Source organism: Vipera berus (assembly GCF_964194415.1).
Source record: "Vipera berus genome assembly, chromosome: 2".
In the NCBI taxonomy this organism is placed as follows: domain Eukaryota; kingdom Metazoa; phylum Chordata; class Lepidosauria; order Squamata; family Viperidae; genus Vipera; species Vipera berus.
The window spans coordinates 234,329,647-234,351,011 of NC_138203.1; the positions used below are offsets into that span (position 1 = coordinate 234,329,647).

Genomic DNA, 21,365 nt, shown 5'->3' on the forward strand with positions numbered 1-21,365 from the left:
AAGTGGGTAAAGATGACAAATACCAGAGCATAATGACAAAGACAAACCTGCAGAGGAAACATTGGAAATTCCCTTAACATACCCTGTATAAACAGATTCCCCACTTGGCTATACTAGCTGGTTGGGACCTAGTTCATTTATCACACACTACTGTACAATATTGTAAAATAGAGCTGCTCCTGTCCTGGGATTTTTTGTGTGGGGAAAAGCGGGGCCAGAGTTTCAACAAGGAGGCATTCACTGTTTTGCTGAGGCTGGGGTGTCTGTTAAACATAGAATTTATAGGGCTGGAAGGAACCTCAGAGGTCTTCTAGTCCAACCCAATGCTTAAGGCAGGAGACCTTATACCATCCTGATAAAATCCCTATCTATTTTTGAAAACGTCCAGGGATGGAGCACAAATAATTCCAGGAGGCAAGCTATTCCATCGATCAATTGTTCTGCCAGAATTGAACTGAATTGAGTCTACTGGTGTGAAGTAGGATATCAAGCCTCAAATTATGCTGACTGTTCTATTTTAGGTTGTGGTTTTTTTAAAAAAAAAATTCTTATGTATTCATGGTTTGGATTACTGGCATTCCAAAGAGAGTGTTTTGTTGTTAACCTCTGACCTGGAATCTTAAGGATCTGGGAAGAATAAACTTTAGCTGGTTTTCTACATCTTAAGTGTCAGGTGTGTTTGTGTTACTCATGAGTTAGCTCCTCCCCTCTCTGACTACAAGGGATTGTGCCACAGAGGGGTGAGATCTGGCAATGCCACTGTACAATATTGTCATCTACCCAGAAGCCTGCATTATATGAGGCCCTGTTCCCCTCCTGACAGGTAACTACCTTTCTTATTTTTTATGTGTGTATATTTTGAGACAGAAACTGGAAGAGCCTGGATGCGCCTTCCAGGTCAATCAATAGATATGCATATCCCAAGTGCCTCTTCCCAAACAGTTTTGGTCAGGATGCTGAACGGCGATACATTTCCAACTTGCTTTGCTAAAGCAAAATGAAAAAAAGGCACCCAAAAGTCCTCTATGCTACTCCCTGCATTTGCATTAAAGAAGTATGTGCCAGGTGGCTCACCCTAATCAATGACCAGAGGTTCATCTTGATGATTGGATTGGATTTTTTTAAAAAATAGCTGCCGCAGACACATCGTGAAAATAGCTAAAAATGGTAGTTGGGTATACATCTGATCCTACCCAGTTAATGGAACCCTTTTTCAACTCGTGACGCAAGAGTTGACTGGAGATATCAGAGTGGAGAATAAGCTGGTTGTGTGGATCCTACACTATATGAACTATGTGATTAAAAATGTTATTTCTCCAAGAAGAGATTCCTTCCTGGCAGAAACGCCGTCAAAGAGCCACAAAATAGACTTTTTTGCCCAGCACTCTAAACTGGATAGCCCACAAGCCTCAGAATGTTTTGTCACGCTAATGTATTCATAGTGGAAAAGGGATAAGCTAGTTGCAAGCTGACCGTTATGTGCCAAACCAACTGCTGCTATCACTCGAAAGCTACATGTGAGGAAATCTCCAGGCTACCAGAGAGCGTGAATATTCACCAGCTCTACCTCTTCATCAATTGCCAGGCACTGCACTTATTCAGAGTAGCTGATTAAAATTACTCCTGGCGGGGCGGGGGGGGGCAGGGTCGGGCGGGTTGATGCTTCCAGACAACGTGGGGCCTTTTGAATGTAGGTTGAAAGGTGGGGAGGGGGAAGGGCCATTCTCTGAACCATCTGTTTCCCTTTTACAGAACAGATTGCGAGTTACTTGAAAGCTATTGCTATTGCTTGGATTGCATTGCAAGTATTTTAGATGATATCATAGATACTAAAAAACATTTTCAAGGAAAGGGTCTCTCCCTCCCTCCCTCCCCCCCTCTCTCTCATAGGTCTGGTATACAAATCAGTTATCTAGGTAGAGAAGTATAATTCTCACGGCACATTAGTTTTCAGATTTAAGGAGGACTTTCCAGTCCCTGAATTCCAAAGAAATGTGTTGAGGTATAAATACGTGGCAAATTTATCCCCATTTCATAAGAGTGTTTACAGCCAAGGTGATGCAGGTTGTTCCATATTAACCTTTTCCTCCTTATTGGAGGTCATTTGCTCACTTCATGAATTTGTCTGATTAGGGAAGAAACAATAAGGAAATTTTTATTAAAAGGCAGTATTCTACAGTAGGTGGAGAAAAGGTAACTCCGAATATAATGGCTAATGCTAAATGACAGAGAGGTTTTGCTGAACAAAACACTCCTAGGTAAAGATTAGCTTTTGGGTTATGATATCTTCTTTTAAGGGGTACAAGTTCTTAAAAATACACTAATAAAGTTATGCTAATTCAACATAAAATGTAACTTCACTAGGCTTCTTCCAACAGTGAATGCTTGTTTTCCCTGTTGGTGTAGGAAGGAATAATCCATTGGTGGGACAGTCTGAGACTTCTCTTGCTCTAACGTAGCCTTTCCTTTACCATTTTAATTCTTCACTCAGCTGGTGGCAGAAGAATGATAGCCATTTTAACAGACACTAATATAGAAAGAACCATAGTTTGCAAATCCAGCACACAATGACTCTTGAACACAACTAGTGCATTTCACTGGGAAAGCTTTCTGGTGGATTGTGCCCTATGAAACAAATCCTCTCATTTTGCTACCCCTAGTTGCAGCCAAATGTCACCGTTAGTCACTTGATATTTTTAACAGGATAGTTTATTTGGTATGATATTACAAATCTCTAAGGGAAAAATATGCCTTTTGCATTGTAATCAGCTTAAGAAATTGCAGCAGTAGCAGTACTCTTTTCTGTGGTTCATTAGCCAATGTTCTTCAGTCAGCAGTAACATCAAGGTGTTTGCTTCAACAACAAAAAAACCCTATGTAGATCTCAGCAAGCCCAATGCTGACTAGGAGACTTCCAGGAGACTTCTTAAAAAACCCAAAATATTCAGAACTGATAGCACTTTTTAATTAATGTTTAAAAACATTACCTCCAAATATCTCATTTCATCTGCTCTAGGTAAAGTTTCTCCATCTATTCTATACTGTCAATTCGTTTAATTTAAGAAAGAAAAGAGTAGCGAATGCAATGCCTTGGGTGGCTTTGTGTGAGCCATTTGCCCTCATCAGGACTAGAAAAGTATGGGATCTTTTTAATATCCAAATCACCTGAAATTAAGGAGAAACTTCCTAATGGTGAGGACAGTTAACCAGTGGAACAGCTTGCCTCCAGAAATCGTTAATTTTTTAGGGTCTAAGTGCCACCTATAAAACATTTTATAAAAATTCTCTCTTAAATTTTGGGCCTGTGTAAATTTTACATTTCTAACCCAAATCTTTTCCCAAGTGTCCATTGTTATAACTTCTTGAAAATTCTGGGCCCACTTTATCATACAATTTTTAACAAGTTCCATTTCTGAATCAATTTCTATCAGTGCATTATATATCCTTTTAATATGTGCTTGACCTTGATCTCTAAATTGTTTTACCAAATTTTCATCAATCATCGAGAAACCAACTTTCTGGTCCTCTTTCCATCTTGCCTGTAATTGCCCATATTGAAACCAAGTTTGTACAATCTTTTCTTCTTTTAAAATATTATATGGCTTTAATTGCCATACATTCCTTTCTAAACTTAAGATTTCCTTATATGTAGTCTCATCATGTTTAAATCCCACATTTATATTTTCTATTGCATGTTTAGGTATTGCCCAAATTGGTATCTTATAATTTAACTTATGTCTATACTTTTTCCAAACTCGCAACAGAGCATACCTTAAAATAACGTTCAATACAAACAGCCATGCCTTGAAGTGCAAGTAAGATGTCTGCCCTTATTTCTGTGTTCTTCTCCTCAATAAGTTCAGTTAATTGTTGAGATTGCTTTTTCAAAGCCTCTTGCAGAACATCCTGCAGATCTTTTATTGTCAAGGCTGGTGCGGGTGCAGGTGCCAGGGGGGGCATTAAAGCCTGTAATGAAGATTGCTGAACTAGCGAAGCCCCCGCGCTTCTAGGAACTTTAGATGATTTGGCAGCCATTTTCACCCTCTTAATTCTATTGCGCACTTTCACTTTTAAAAGTCTCCACAAAATCTACTGAGTTAAAGTTCATATACTTGCTCTGACAACATTCTCCTGTACAGCTCTGCCTGCATCCAAGTAATCCAAAGTTCACTCTCGCTGGCAGGGATGGTTGCTGCATCCTGCTCTGCTCCAAAGCCTTGGAGCAGAGGCGTCCCGAAGTCCGGAGCAAACTCAGCCTTCGGGGGGGCTCAATCCTTCAACCACCAGAGTTTCAACTCTGGCGGTCTGGGAGAGCTCTACCCCTGCCTGGGTGCACACCCCCTCCTCTTCTCCCAAGGAGCGGGCTTCCGAGCCGCCAAACAGCTGATCGTCGCTGTTTTTGGCGGCTCTACAGAAACAACGGGGCTGACAGCCGAAATGGCCTTGCCACCCGGAAGTCTGATATGCTCCTTTAACTCTTGAACCTGTAAAGTATTCTGGGTTCCTTGAACCCCATGGAAGGTGATCACAAGAGTTTCAGTCTTGGTTGTTTTATGGTTTATGTTTCTAAGAATTCCAGGAGTTTTTGGGACGCGGTGGCTCAGTGGGTTAGGACACTGAGCTTGTTGATCTGAAGGTCGGCAGTTTGGCGGGTTGAATCCCGAGTGCTGCGTAACAGAGTGAGCGCCTGTTACTTGTCCCAGCTTCTGCCAACCTAGCAGTTCTAAAGCACGTAAAAATGCAAGTAGAAAAATAGGGACCACTACGGTGGGAAGGTAACAGCGTTCCGTGCGCCTTTGGCGTCTAGTCATGCCGGCCACATGACCACGGAGACGTCCTCGGACAAGCGCTGGCTCTTCGGCTTTGAAACGGAGATGAGCACCGGCCCCTAGAGTCGGAAACGACTAGCACGCATGTGCGGGGGAACCTTTACCTTTACCTTTAATTAAAATAGCTCCTTGATCATCAGGCCCTAAATAAAAAAACAGTGACTATGGTGCTTCTCGGTATAATTGCAATTAGTATTTCAAATCAAATTCAATGCCTAATTTTTCATGGGCATATTTATATCTGCTTTTATATAAATTTTTTATAATCACAAATGCTTAATATTTTATCAGCAACATATTGTCTGGGTTTCCAACATTTAATTTACATGTTAAATTCCTTTCTCTCTACTTCGTTTTTCTAGCCATTGATAAAAGGTATCCCATGTTCTAAAATATACTGAATCATCTTTCTCTTTCATTTTCAATGTCAATCTATCCATTTCTGCACAATCTAAAAATTTTTTAATTAACTCTTCCTCCATTGGTAAACCTTCATTTTTTCAATATTGAGCGAATACAATTCTCACTGCAGTTAATACATGTAAAATTAGATATATACACGCTTTCTCATAGTTTCCTACAATTATGCCTAGCAAAAATAATTCTGGCTTAAAATCTATATGGTTTTTAGTAATTTTCTCTAACCATATGTGTATTCTTGACCAGAACCTTTTGGCTTTGGGGCATGTCCACCAAAGATGGTAATAAGTGCCTGGTTTTTGTCTACATTTCCAACAGTTGCTAGATATGTTTTAAACATTTTTGCTAACCTCACTGCTTTTTGATAATACTGAAGAGATTTGCAGCTGCTGTCTTTTATGGTGTTTTTTTTAAAACTGACTATCTAGCCTACAGCTCTGATATTTCCTGGCTGACACCTATCAAACTAAGACCAAACTCTGCTTAGCTTCACAGTCTGAGGCCAGTCAGATGCTACCTTTTGCTGAAAATGGTTAATTACTATTTTGCAGTGCTTAGTATGGGCAGAGAGTTTCCCAAATGTGCTATTTCATCTTCTCCATTTAAAGTTAACAAGAGCTTTTGTCTGTCAACCTGCTACCTAGTTAAGAATTTTGTTTAATAGCCACATTCTAATGACAGGTCAAAGAAAATGGCAAACCTTTTATTGTGCATTTACACAGTTCACTCAATGTGGAGAACAGGACAATTGGTATCTTTGATAGCTCGGTTCTTAACCATTTCTTTGAATAAAGTTATGAAACAAGAAAGCCAAGTTTAGAATTCAGACTGACCAAGTAATCATATAGTACAAAAAAGGAGTGTTGACAGCAGACTAAACTAAACTCTAAGCACATATTCCTTTCTTATCCAAAGAAAGCAGTAATAATTCAGGAATATATAACCCAGCTAGCATAACTAATCAAAAATAGATGAAACAACCAGAAATCAGGGGGAGAAGAACTGGGACTGTAACAGTAAAAACCAGGTGGCTTCAAACTTGGCCCTTTTATGACTTGTGGACTTCAACTCCCAGAATTCCTCAGCCAGCATAAAAGGGCCAAGTTTGAAGACCCCTGGTAAAAACTATAGCCTGCTTCCTTAGAGGGAGGAGAGCTAACAGTCATATCAGTTAGCCTTTCATTTTTTCACTGTTGCCACCATGTCTCGTTCTCTAGTCTCCCGCTCTCACACGCACACACCCTGGCCTCAGCCCCTTCAACATATAAACACTTCTAGAATACCAAAACTTTCAGCAAACTCTGCACTGAGTATGGAATGTAACGTTTAGGATTTATTGTTTCTTCTCTACCGTTTCTGTTTAATACAACATTCAGGCTGGCTCATACAATAATAAAAATGCAAATTGCAAACTAGAACAAATTTAATACAGGTTAAAATAAAACCAGAATTAAAGTATTGTTAAAATAATCATAAAAAAATAAACGTTTGGTGAAAGATATGTATTGTTACCATATCGGGAAACGTATTTCTTAGGGAGTGCATTTTAAAGCCTGGGAGTCACACGGCAGAAAACCATGTTCTGTAAAAAAGAGAGTTGAGCTTCTGGCAATAGAAGCATTGCTTCTATTGACAGGTGGGTAGCTAACAAGTTTACAGTAGAAAACATGATCATAGAGATAATCAAGCCAAAGCCATCTGAGGCTTTAAAGGTCAACAATACCTCAAATTGAGGCCAGAAGGCAACTGGTAGTCAATATAAATATCTGTGACACCATAATTTCCACAGTCAGCAGCCTGGCCACCATACTTAGTGACTACTTCTATTTCCAGGCATATTTCAAGCCCCATGCAATGTATTTTATAGTAGTCTGGAAGTCTTGTAACCAAAACATGGATAACCATTGCAATTCCTGCAGTAACTATAATTATGTAGCTTGTCATATCAGCCACATGCAAACCTAGTGACAGCTCAGGACCAAGAAACACTCCAGATCTGGACAACTGTTCTTTCTGAGAAAGTACAACTCATACACTATGAGCTTTACCACACTTCCAAAATTCCAGCTTTTCCTTTACCTCCATCTTGCCTGAATTTAATTTCATCGTGCTCATGTGCTCATCTAGCACATTATTAAGTTAGGCAATTTTTAAGAGTACTGATTGCTTCCTTAGTAAGTAAGTTAGTAAGTAGAGAGTAATAGAACCAGCTGTCATCAGCATACTGATAGTGCACCATTCACAAACTCCAAATAACTATACCCAGCAGGTTCATTTAGATCAGGGGTGTCAAACTGCCAGCCCACGGGCCGGAGGTGTCATCGGGAAGCCATGCCCACCCCATTGCCGGCAATGGCAAAAAAAGCTCCGATACATTGCACGACATCATGTGACGTCACGAGTTTGACATGTCTGATTTAGATGTTAAGCAACATAGAAGATGACAAGACAGTGTCCTGAGGGATACCATAGGTCACGGGTGTTCAAACGTGGCCCTTTTATGACTTGTGGACTTCAACTCCCAGAATTCCTCAGCCAGCATGCTGAGGAATTGAAGACCCCCGCCCTAGGTCAACCACCTAAATGTAAAACAGTGGATGCCTTGGACACCTTTTGAGCATGTCCCAACAGAAAGTAGCAGATTTATTTATTAATTTACTTATATGACTGCCCATCTCAATGTATTTTGGGTCAGGAGAAGGCCTTTTCAGTAGGTATCTTTTAGCTGCTAACTTTAGGTATGCAGGGCCACATCCTGCATTCAAGAAGATATCAATCACCTTCCTTAATAATGTACCAGAAATTAGCTCAGGTGGGTAAAGCCTGAGCAGGCAAATGATAGCCCTTCATTCTCTCCATGTACCCCATCTCCATCCATAAGATCTACAAGCTGAAAAGAATTAAGATGAACCTGACAAGCAGCTGCCAAGGTTATTTTCCTGTGACCTGACCCAACGCTGGAGTCTAGATTAAGCTGAATCTGATTGATTGATATAAATTGTTCACAGTGAGCTTCCAACTGTTCCGGCTCCCTCCTCCAGCATCTTGATGGAAGAGATACTGCACATAATAAAAAAAGTATTGGCAGCCTATTCTGTGCTGACACAGTGAAGGCAGAGAAGTATCCCTTTTCTCTACACCTACCACGACAGTGTAGGATGCTAAGAGGGGCCCATTCCACGTTCAATCCATCATAAGAGTTCCTCCCTTTCTATGCTAGCCTTTTACTTAATGTGCTTCATCTCTTGTAGCTCCTTGATACACCATTGTGCAACTGAGCTCTTTAAAGAGGAAAGGAGGCACTGAGGACCAATAATGTCAACTGCCCAGGCCTCCTCGGCAGATTGCCAAGGCTTTAGCAGTGTACTGTCAGCTGATAAGATAGAAAATTCCCCAAGTGCATTTAGAAAACTGGATTCATTACACACCATTGGATCATTGGGATGGATCATTTTAACCACTTCTTTACCCCTGCTGAGGTTTATAGCAGCTGTCAGATTACAACAGACTAGGGACAGCAGAGTTACAGAATTTCCTCCACTTTCAGCTCATGGGCAGCAGCTGAACAGGAAATTGTAATGCTTTGCTGCCAACAATGATCTACCAGATTTTTGCAGCTCAATTATAGTAGATCTAATATCAATTGAAACAACTCTCACTCTTTCAGTTCATTCTCTCATAGTGAGTAATTTCAATATCAGGGCCCAAAGTTCAAATCTGGATGGATCAAAATTTCTTCTGAATCTTGAGCTGCTTTTTTTCTTCTTTGACTTGGTGCTTTCCAAGTTTCATTTATTTACAGTATATCTACCAATTGTCTTACTTTTTAGCCAATTATAAGTATAAATTATGTTACTTTTTATACCTTAAATGCCAGGATCTCACAGCTTCTTTTCTCTAAAATGTTAGAAACCCTGGTTTGATTTTTTTTTGGAGCCTCCTAGTTTGAACAGACTCTAAAACCAAAAAAAAGCAATTCAGGTACAGCATTTACACTTAATAATATTTTTGGGAATTTTTTTTATCAACAAACAGCAATCAAATAGACTAGCAATAAAGAAACAGATTAATCAAAAGCACAGATGAAATAAGACAGTGAATTGTTGGCTTGTTGAAATGTCCTGACAGTGAAAATGTGTTTCCAACAACTCTTGCTATTGACTTGCTCTGAGGGATTGGACTTTGCACTTTTAAAGGATAGGAACTAGTCATGGATGGTTCAGAAAGAATCAGCAAGCAAGAGACATTGGCCCTGAATTCCCTACCACATCAGATGTTCTCTTTTAAAAGGCTTTGTTCGCCACAGATGGAGGGCAGCACTTATAACCCTGTCCCCATGCTTGTGGTGACCTAAGTCAAGTCATTTGGTTGCCTAAGAATGACAAGGCAATTCCCTTCCCTTTTAAGATACAGAAACCAAGCATTCTAGCAATTGAATCACTTCAATTCTGGTGAAGCATAATGGTATTGTGTTGAATTTATAGTTTGAAATTTTGAATTTAACCTAAAAGCTAACTAGACTTTAGGAGAGTTTCCATAAGGTTGATCCTAAATAAGAGCTGTCATGTTCTGAGTCATCTGAAAATTTTAGCAATAGTAATATCACTTAGACATATATACCCCTTCACAGTGCTTTACAACCCTCTCCAAGCAGTTTACAGAGTCAGGCTATTGCCCCCAACAATATGGGTCCTCATTTTACTGATCTCGGAAGGATGGAAGGCTGAGTCAACCTTGAGCTGGTGAGAATCAAACTTCTGGCAGTGGGCAGAATTATCCTGCAATATTGCATTCTAACCACAGCTCCTTCCATTTTGAAATATTGTTAAGGTCAAAGTCCCAAAAGTGCCTTCAGTGAAGCACATGTTATAAAATTCAAGTTGAGAAGTTCTCTTAGAGAACTTATTATAGAGCCCTTATTATGGTGGTGGTGAATCTTCTGGTACTGAACACTATCTTTTATCATGTACAAAAAAATATGTGGCCCTCCCTATACAATCAAAACCCATGTCCTAGCCTTTTTCTCTATTAGTTATGTTGGTGGAGGCTGTGAAATGTTATAATTCAGTAGCATTTAAAGGTCCAATGTCCTGCAATTCACACAAAAAAAATAATGCAACTGGCATGCCAAACACCTACCAAAGCATTTGCTTCAGACCTGGGAAACTCCCCACATTTCAAGCAATGTATAGGACTTTACTCCATAGCTGCAAAAAAGAAGAGGTAATAACGTAATAAACAGCAGTGATCTAAAATTTACAAAATGCTGATTTTTAATTAGAAAATCCTTCTCCCTCCGTGTATTTAAAGAGTATGCTCAAAAATTCTTCAATCTGTTTTTCAAATGTTCTACCATGGGACCAGTGGTGGGATTCAAATACGTGAACAACCGGTTCTCTGTGTGGATGCCACTTCCAGAAGTCCGTTCTGGGCCTGGGCAACAAAAAATTAGCTACCGGTTCTGGCGAACTGGTGCGAACTGGCTGAATCCCACCACTTCACGGGGCCTCTGGTTGAAAATTGGCGGTTTTGGAATCAAATTCAGGCAAATCCAGGCACAAATCAGGAGCGAATAATAGCTGATTCCATTTCTGGGTCCAAACATATGGACATTCCAGCTTTGTCCCTGAGCCAGAAAGATCACTCAATCCTTGGCATGAAACCAAGAGGAATATGGAAAAGAGCAAAGCACACCAGCCTATAGAAGAGAATATCTGTAGCTCAGGGTTGAAATGTGGAGTCCTTGATGCTCTGCGTTTCCGCACATTAGCCCAGCCTGCTACTAAAGGGATTAGCTCTTGTTTCATTACACTGGTCCTTACTTCTGTTTTCTCTCTGCTTCTCCTCCCTCCCCAGTCTTATCTCCTGAGTTCCAGCGTCCCTGGTGTCACCACCGGAGGATCCTTTTGGATATTTGCAGGGTTGAAATATTCGTCTTTAAAGGACAAACAAAAATCAAACAGAAACAACTGTAGCAACAGAGGGGGTGGGGGGGGAAACAGCAGCAATCATTAAATCCTTCTGTTCTGTAAACTACTGGAGAAATTCAAAGAGCTGGTGGTGTCTGGCCCAGCAGTTGCAAAGAGAAAAAGAGACAATCAGATCTAAGTCAGAAGCTGGCCTGGCCTGATGGGATGGGGTTGGGTTTTATTAATGTGTTTTAACTTATTTTAATGTGTTTTAACTTATTGTAAGAATTGTGGGCATTTTGTTTAATCTCTTTTAATTTTTGTATTTTGTCTTTTAACATATACTGCCCTGTTCACCACCCTGAGTCCTTCGGGAGAAGGGCGGTATACAAATAAAATTAATAAAATTAATAATAATAATAATAATAATAATAATAATAATAATAATAATAATAATAATAATAATAATAATAATAATAATAATATAAGGATGTTCCGCAGCAAGACTTGGTTGCTATGGGGTCAGTGTTTCTTTTCTTTCCTCTCCCTCTCTCTTTTAGAAGGAGCTTTTTCTAAAGAGACCATTTCCTGTCAGAACTTGAAAGGGGGGCAACCTTGCTTATTAGGCTTGCCTTGCCCCAAAGTAATCATTATATGCTGTTTCTGTCTGCACTAGATCCTTCAATATACTGTAGTAGAGAGCGGCTTACATCATGTCTTGGGCCAAATTTGTTACAGTAGTTCTCACAACTTCCATTGATTTGAAGGCCACCACAGACTACAACAGAATCACAGAATCTTAATCAGAAACCATCTTCTTTCACCTGACGTTCTTTGAAGAGTCTCTATTGCCAGCCGTAATCTTCAGATGGCTGACTGTCATGTTGTGAGAACCAATGTTAGCGCATCTCCAGTTTGGAGAGGGTGCTTTAAAAAGATTGTTCTGAAACCATGGGGACAGTGTGTGAGAGTTCTTTGGGCCCTTGCACACATTGCTGTGGGAAAAAGTATTTTGAATTTGTCCAGAGGAACCTCTCTTACAACTCCAGTCAGATCCAAAGGGAGCTGTCCAAGGTGACCAACAAAGCATTCATCCCAATGGACACAATTGCGTGTTTTGCCTCAAAGTTTAGGTTCTGTCAGCACATCAAGAGAAATTCTTTATCGTTCCTTGTCATTCTGCAGCTCCCGTATTTTAAGTAAAGACTCCTCCACATTTGGTCTTTTTCTTCTGGAGATTTTATGAATATGTCTGTGCGATTTTCTTAGAACCAGGGCAGAAGTATTTGCTTTAGTTTCCCCCTAGCTGTAGTGTTCCTTAGAGGTCATTTATCCATGTACTAACTAGGCTTAACCATGATTACAACCTGAGCTCAGACAAGGTCAGCCTGAGGACTAAAGGGATTGACCTGCTGTGCTGCCCTGAATATATTCCTTCTTCTGCTCTCATAACCCTAGGGTTTTTCCAGTCACAAATCTTTTGAGAAAACAAAGATAGGTGACAGAACCCAGGATGTCATCTTAAGCTATATTTCATTGCTAAGTTTTTAAGGTATATTTCATTGCTAGGTTTCATCTCTAAAACACAAGGAGAGCATAGCTAATACACATACACTGTTATGATTTCCTAAATTGTAGAGATGGGGGTCAAGGTTAAGGGGCCATGTGCAGCAAACTGCCATGCCTCAGTATCTTGTTTACCTCATGTCTATGAGCTCACTCCAGGTAGCACTACCAAGGACTGCCAGGAACCATCAAGATATGTGAGACTCTACCCTAGCTGGGATGTTCTTAAAGATTGACAAGGGAATATACCAATAACAATGCTGTTGCTGTGTGCTCTTTGCTGCTTGTTAAAACTGTATAAAAGTAATAAACTCTGCATAGGCAGACAGACATTTTGGACACCCTGTGATGACTGGTTTCTGAATCCCACACTAAATAAATATTACTTTCCAGTGTTTAGTTTGAACCTTTTCCAGACTTTCCTGTCCAACCTTCAGCGTGAAGCCAGCTGGGTGACTCTCTCTCTCAGCTTTAGGAAGAAAATATTCCGAAATGGTTGACAAAGAAAAGTGCATGGACTTGTCCATGAACTTGCCAAAAATGCCTTGAAGTCCCACTGGCCATCCTAGTATGTTAGAATCAAATGTACACAGAAGCATTGTTTTGTAAAAAAAAAAGAAAGAAAGAAAGTGTGGGCAATATCTACCATCCATTCTTTCCATTCCCATTTGATTATTAATCACAATCATTTATTTATTTGCTTGTTGGATTCATACCTTACTTTTTTCCCAGGAGTTCCAGATGGCATATCTAACATTCCCTCCTCCAATGTTTTCTTACCACAACTAGCCTGAAAGATAGGTTAGGCTGAGAGAGAGTGACTAGCCCAAAGTCGCCAATGAGCTTCTGTGTCTGAAGGGTTTTGAACCTGAATGCCCGGGCCCTAGACCAACATCTAAAGACTAGATCATACTGGCTCTGGTTAATGTTCTACACATTGAGCATGTTGATGTTGCATGTTGAAGCAAGGCATTAACATATTCATTTCATTCATGGTTGCTCATTTAGCCCTTAATGTATAACGTAGAATAAGATTGTAAATTCTTGCCTAAGATCTTATAAACTAAAATTTAGGACAGGAAGGTGACAGAAGAGAGGAGGCCGATAGAGGCAGAAGTAGATTGAAAACAATGTGCTTTAGAAGGTTTTAGGTGTAAAAAAACCCACCCCATTTTGATTACTCATTCTTAGATACACTAATTTCAACATAAATGTTTATTAAACTTGAAAAATTTCTTTGGGCCTTTTCCAGCTGTGCAGTGCAGAGAATGTTTTGCTTGATATTCAGAGACTGTTAGAATCAAGGCAAGAATACTGCACACCCAAACCCTTAGATTCTGGTCTTCCTATCCATTCATTCTCTCACATGATTTTCTCAGATGGCCATAAATTCTTCACCAAAATGGAGGAAATCCATTACTAAACAATGAAACAAATTTCCATGTGGATATGGATGCAAAGCAGAAAATAATTACAATACTACATGTTACATAATAAAATGTAGCATGCGACGAGCTAAAATAACAGCAAATCTCATCATAGGATGAAAGGTAGCTACTCAAATATCCACTATACTATACTCAAATATCCACTATACTCAAATATCAAATATGCCTGTCTATTTATATAGGCATGTCCATTCTGCCCCAGGCCTACAAAACTCTGCCTGCAAAGGATGCATTGTTAGTTATGCCTTGCTCAGAGTAAGAACTAGGCTAGTTGACTTGAGCTATTGCCGTTTTTTAGGAATTAATCAGAGAAATGCTTTAAAATTTCACACTGCTTTTTTGCAGTTTATCAATCACGGTTTAAGGAGATGCAAGTTTGTTTGTATGTTATTCTGATTCTTCATTTGTTACAATTATTGAGAACCTCATTTGCTTCAGAGTGTGTGCATAAAAATCACATTTGTCTTGTTGGTCATTTTCCCCTGCTGCCTGCCTTGAATTTATTTTCATTGTTGCCTTAATTCTTTACTTTTATGAAATTCTAATTATGTGCTTTATTTTCAGTCTACCCCTTACTGCAAGAGATTAGGATTTACAATTGTACAGGTTCGGTAAAATACTTGGCTTTATATCTTTCCTGAAATATATCACCATATGTTGAATTAAACGGGTTAAGTGTGTAGATGCAATTTCAGTAGAAATAACGTGATGATTGAAATTTTTGTTAAGCCTCTGGGGTAAGATGAATGTTATTAAAATGAATATTACAGCAAGATTAATATATATTTTAAGAGGGATTCCACTGTTAATCCCCGTTAGATATTTTACACAGATAGATATGTTAATGAGAATTTTTTTATGGCAGACTAACAGCCCTTAAATATCATTAGCCAAACTGAGATTACCTTACGCTGAAGGTGGCTTTAACCTACCCAGTTTACAACTACAGGTAGTGCTTGAGTTATGACTAGTCACTTAGCAACCATTCAAAGTTACAACAAATAAAAAAGGTACTTACAACCCAATTTTGAACTTTCAGTGGCTGCCCCTCATGGTCACATGATCCCAGTTCAGATGCTCCACAACCAGATTGCATTTATGGCTGTTTTCCAGGACCCTGTGGTCATGTGACATCAATTTGTACCATTTTTTTGTCAGAAACCAGCATTTACTTCCAGTTTCTGGCAAAAAATGCCCATTGTGAACAATGGGTTCAATTTAACAGCAATGATGTTCACTTAACAACCACCACATTTGCTTAACACACAACATGTTTGCTTAGCAACTGTTGCAGAAAAGATCATAAAATCGGGCACATTCATGTCATGACCCACTTAATGACCAACATGATTTATGATTGCAATTCCAGGCTCAGTTATAATCAGTCGAGGATACCTATACAGGTAGTCCTTGACTTATGGTCACAATTGAGCCCAATACTTCTGTTAGTAAGCAAGACAGTTGCTATGTGAGTTTTGCCCCATTTTATGACCTTTCTTGCCACAGTTGTTAAGTGAATCATGGCAGTTGTTAAGTTAGTGACACTTTTGTAAAGTGAATCCAATTTGCTTGTCAGAAGATCGCAGAGGATAATCAGGTGACCCTGGGCCACTGCAACAGTCATAAGTAGGAGCAAGTTGCCCAGGGTCTGAGTTTGGATCATGTGACCTTGGGGAGACTACAACAGTCGTAAGTGTGAAAAAATGGTTATAAGTCACTTTTTTCAGTGCTGTTGTAACTTCAAATGGTCACTAAATGAAAGGTTGTAAGTTGAGGGCTACCCATACATGTTGGACTTTAACATCTACCATGCATTATTTTGGAGCAAGGCTTTCTAATGAATATTCTCCTCTTTGGGTCTATTTAGCAGATTCTGTCCTCTCTCTTCAATCCCCCCCCCTTTCCCCCCTTTTCATTGTTAATCAAGATCTGATAGATCAGGTCTTCAGTGAATTTCTCTCCTCTCTGCTTTTCACACTTTCCTTCCTTCCTTCCTTCCTTCCTTCCTTCCTTCCTTCCTTCCTTCCTTCCTTCCTTCTCTGAATCCTATAGATGTCTCCCTCTTGTACACCATCATTTTAGCTACATAAAAACCACAACTTAAGAAATGTAAGTTTGCTGTTGGTATGTAGGATTGCAGAGCCCTGATAATGCAGCGTTTGTGCCAGTTGGGTATTCCAAAGTGCTGAAAGCAGTTTGATAATAAATACCTACAAGTCCATCTTTCCATTTCTCAGCTGGAGGAAAAAATAAAGGAATATATCTAAATAACAGTATAAAGAAGGTAAATATATATATGGTCTGAAGACTGGACATCTTCTCTTCCAAGACCTCTTCCCCAGAGAGGGACTGTTCCATCACAAACATGTCAATCCTGGAGCTGGATTTCCACCCCCATCCTATTTCCCACACACACACAGTGACTGATGTCAGGTATTGTTATGGCCATAGAGAGAAAATTTTGAGAGGGACCCAGCAAAGAAAGAGTCACAATGCATCTGTGCACATAGCCACTCAAAAGGAAGAACATCAGAAGTTGTTTCAGACCAAGTAAAACCAATGTTCCAGTTATACTACCAGCCTTCTCTCTGGTCCAAGGTTGCTCCAGGAACTAGCCTTATCTTTATACTTGCCCTATTTCAGCAGCAGATGCAGGTAGAGAGAAGCAAGGTATGGGTGACGCCAGCTGACAGTTCCATCTGACACAATTTGCACCGCCTACGTAGCCTATCATTTTTCAGAGGCAGTGAAAGCTGTGCTCCCATCACTAGCATTGAAAAAGTGACTCCATTGCCAAAAGCTAAGGGAGATGTCCAGCTTGTTTCTCCACCTCAAGCAATGACATGTTTGGGGCCAGCACTAAACTCTGCATAAGTTTTAGAAAAAGAGTTTTTTTCCAGCTCTACCCAGTGGTACCCCAGAGATAGTCCAAGGCTCATACCTTAGGAGGATTCCTAAATAATTGTGTTGATGAGCCCGGCTATATAAACTGTTGCATAGGCTAGTAGGCAGAGCCCACAACTCCATGGTCTTTCTTGAAGAAGGCAAGCTAGTAAAGGTCCCAAAAGAAATGGCATAGAAGCAATCTCCAATGCACACATTCACTGTGCAGCTGCAGTTTACTATTCTTATTCCCGTTCATTTGTTTACCTGCTAAGCAAACCCAATGTCGCCATGTGGAGCTTATGGGCAACAATATATTAATTTCAATATACCGGTAGATATCAATATGGATATGTGTGTGTACGTGCACCTGCACACACACACACACACACACCTGCATACATATACAAACAGGTGTGCTTTTATGGAAAAACTGCAAATGTTTTGAACACCTCTATTAAATATTTCTACCCAAAGTTAATCTGGCAGAAAACATGTTTAAATAAAACAATCTTTAATTAAATGTTTAAGCTCTTGCTGTTTTGTTTATTTTTTTTATCAAAGCAATTTTCCACATCTTTAAGCACTTTTGATTCAAAGAAAAATATACTTTAGTTTTTCCATTTTTTATTTTGACAACAGACCTGGTGGTTAACAACAGGAATCAGTTTACATCAATGTACATTCAGAAAAATAATAAAACTAGAGAAGGATTGCGAAAAATGGTTGGGTGAGGTTCCTGAATATTTCAAATCATACATCTCAAAGGAATAACTAATTGGGCATGGGTAATTATCTACCATGACTAATTACCAGAGATAACGTTATCTACCAGTTATTGAAAATGCATTCCTTTGATCCTAATCTAATACATTAGCTAGCTTTACTACTACTGTATATCACATAGTCTCTTAATTTGGAGATTGCCGAACTAAACCATCTAGCTGATTATTTGCATTTTACATTAGTTTGAAATGTAATCAATATATAACTTTTGAATTAATGTATCCAAAGTTCATATTAATTTATAAATCTAGGAATGCCTGTGTTGAAGTAAATAGTGTGACTTCTTATGCTCTTCCTCTCCTGGCACACTCTATGTCCCCTCCCCAAATATAATTTCCAACCAGCAATCCTTAGGCAGGAAAATACGATTAGGAGAAGAACCATTCTCTATATAAGACAAAATGACAAACTGCATACAAGTTACTATGTCTGAAGATGGAGCACTCAGTTCAGTGGTGAATGGCAAATTCCTGCAGGGTTGCTGTAAAACATTTATATAGTGCTGTAAATTTCCCCAGCCCTTTGCTGAGAATCAATAAAATATATCCCAGCCACGAAAAACGGTACAGATGAAAAATGTCTTAGGATTTAAATTACTCGAAGGATCACAAACTTTTGTAACTGAATTTTTGTAGAATTTGCCCTTAGCCGCTGACCAGCAAGCCAGGGTCAGTTTATTTTGGGTTGACAGTTTGGTCACTGTAAAATTAATTGCTAATAATTTACACTCTTTTCTCCTGTCCATCCTTCATTCCAATGCTCTTTGCTTATATAGGTGACAACAACCTTTAGTCTATGTCTGGGAATTCACTGTTTCTGTTCTATTCTCTTATATACTAGATTGTCATTGAGTTGTATTTTGGAAGGAAAGTAGACTCTTGGAACCAACAGTCCTGCCCGTGGGTGGGCAGAAAAAAAATCATTGAAAATAGCTTACCTTACATAAAGCGAACAATTTACTGATCTGGTAATTGTAGATTTTGATGGGGGGGGCATGTCCTAAGAAACAGCTCCCCATTTGATGATAGGGTTGTAATTTTAGCACCATAAAAGGGTTTTAACACCAACAATTTATAGTGGACATAATACTGGACTCAGAAATTTAGGAAAATCAATCCACACAAAATGTTATGTAGAAGAATGCATTCTGTTTCATGATTATTATTATTTTCCTTTGAGAGGATGAAGCATTTTCTGTGATATGTTTCCTCTCTGCGATCCTTCTAATCAGAAAAAGTGGTATTTTACACACACCAGAATTCTGAACTTTCCCTTTTTATGTATATTTTTATTTTTATTATTTGTTTTCTTCAACCAGTGTCTCTTTGACTAGTTTTTCTATACACAGGCAATTTCTCCATTAGACACAATCACATTTTTTTAGCACCACTCAACCATTATATTGAGGTGATATAAAACCTATCTTCATTATTGCTATATTAGCACAGTGGCTAATGACTTTAGAAGGTCATCAGTGAGGATCCCATTTTAAAGAAATTTCATATCACAGTTCCCGCTCAGTTTGATGTGGCCAATTCACCCTGAATATATATCTCTCCATAGTAAGCCAGTCTTCAAAACAGTCTTTTGTTCAAAGACCTTGAAATAGTGTAGTGTGATAACCTTAACCTTAGGTCAGATTGAAGTTATCCTAGGGCAGCAACTTTGCAACACTATAAAGCCTGACCATTTTGTCCATAAAGTCCATATCATTGCATGCGTTGGCTGAACTTGTCTATGCAAGCATATGCCAGAATTCTCCAACCTGGTAGCTGCCCTGATCAGTCATTTACAGTTCCAATAATCACCAATCAGAAAAGTACCAAAAATTTGAAATGGTTGAGTTTGAGTAATGTTCTACACCAGGGGTCTTCAAACTTGGCCCTTTTATGACTTGTGGACTTCAATTCCCAGAATTCCTCAGCCAGCAAAGCTGGCTGAGGAATTCTGGGAGTTGAAGTCCACAAGTCATAAAAGGGCCAAGTTTGAAGACCCCTGTTCTACACTCTGGAAGAGGCTAGCTTGGAGTTAGCGTAATATTTTTTCCCCCACCATATGATTGGTTTCAGCACATGAAAACTAACACAAAAGTTTCAGTTGGTTGCATGACAAATGATAGTTTCATGTTCTTGTATACTAAAATGTATTACAGGTACTCCTCAACCTACAACCACAACTGAGCCCCAAATTTGTTGCTGAGCGAGAAATTTGTTAAGTGAGTTTTGCCCCATTTTACAACTTTTCTTGCCACATTTGTTAAATGGATCACTGCAGTTGTTACATTAGCAATGTGGTTGTTGAGTGAATCTGGTTTCCCCATTGATTTGGCTTGTCAGAAGGTTGCAAAAGGTGATCACATGACCCCGGGACACTGCAACCGTCATAAATGTGAGTCAGTTGGCAAGCATTTGAATGTAAATCACATGAACGTGGGGATGCTGCAATGGTCCTAAATGTGAAAAATGGTCATATGTAACTTTTTAAAATGCCGTTGTAACTTCAAATGGTCACTAAGTGAACTGTTGTAAATTGAGGACTACCTGTATAGGAATATAAAAATATAACATTTTTGAGAACACTATTTTTATGATCCCTCCTCTCCATTTTGCAGATGGGATCCACAGCGTGACAGCCCAATGTGTCCTGCGGGTCATTATCATCACCGAAGACATGTTGGCCAACAGTATCACGGTGCGCCTAGAGAACATGTGGGAGGAGCGTTTCTTGTCACCTCTTCTCGCCAACTTTCTAGAGGGCGTGGCTACTGTGCTGGCCACGCCCAAGGAGGATGTCTTCATCTTCAACATCCAGAATGACACAGATGTTGGAGGACAAGTGCTGAATGTCAGTTTCTCGGCAATGTCGCCCCGGAGCGGCCACTTTTTTAGTTCAGAAGAGCTTCAGGAACAGCTGTACATGAAACGCATGACCCTGACCTCAGTCTCCATGCTGGAAGTATTGCCCTTTGATGACAATGTTTGCCTTCGGGAGCCCTGCCAAAACTATATGAAGTGCATCTCAGTGCTCAGGTTCGACAGCTCGTTTCCTTTCATCGCCTCCCTGTCCACCCTCTTCCGACCTATCCACCCTATCACAGGCTTGCGCTGCCGCTGCCCTCAAGGCTTCACTGGCGATTACTGTGAAATGGAGATTAACCTCTGCTATTCCAACCCCTGCCTCAATGGCGGAATCTGCACGCGCAAGGAAGGAGGTTACACCTGCATCTGTCGCCAGCACTTCACAGGTCAGGGCTTAATTCTGCTGTGATTGGAGGCGGGCTATGGGCTCCGTGTTTTCAAATGCTCCCATATGTCATGGCTCTATTTGGGTGTGAGAGACTTCACCCACTGTTAAGGGGAGGCTCCACTCGCTTTGAGTAGTGACCCCGACAATGCTAATTCTACAACCACTAATTTGGCAATTAGCTAATTCTGCCCCTCTTTGGTGGAAAGAGAGGGTCAGAAATGCATTAGCAAGGGAAGGATTTTGCTGTGCATCAGATACCTATAAGCAGAAGCTAATTA

General features: G+C 39.7%; 1 protein-coding gene across 1 annotated transcript in view; it reads left to right on the forward strand.

Moving 5' to 3' along the window:
• Nucleotides 1-21,365, forward strand: part of CELSR3 (cadherin EGF LAG seven-pass G-type receptor 3) — a gene marked incomplete at its 5' end in the record, with an annotated part of 103,329 nt that overhangs the window by 11,905 nt on the left and 70,059 nt on the right. The window contains one exon of the mRNA XM_081319071.1: nucleotides 20,453-21,085. Coding sequence (XP_081175197.1) covers nucleotides 20,453-21,085 — 633 coding nt within the window. The remainder of the gene's footprint in view (nucleotides 1-20,452; nucleotides 21,086-21,365) is intronic.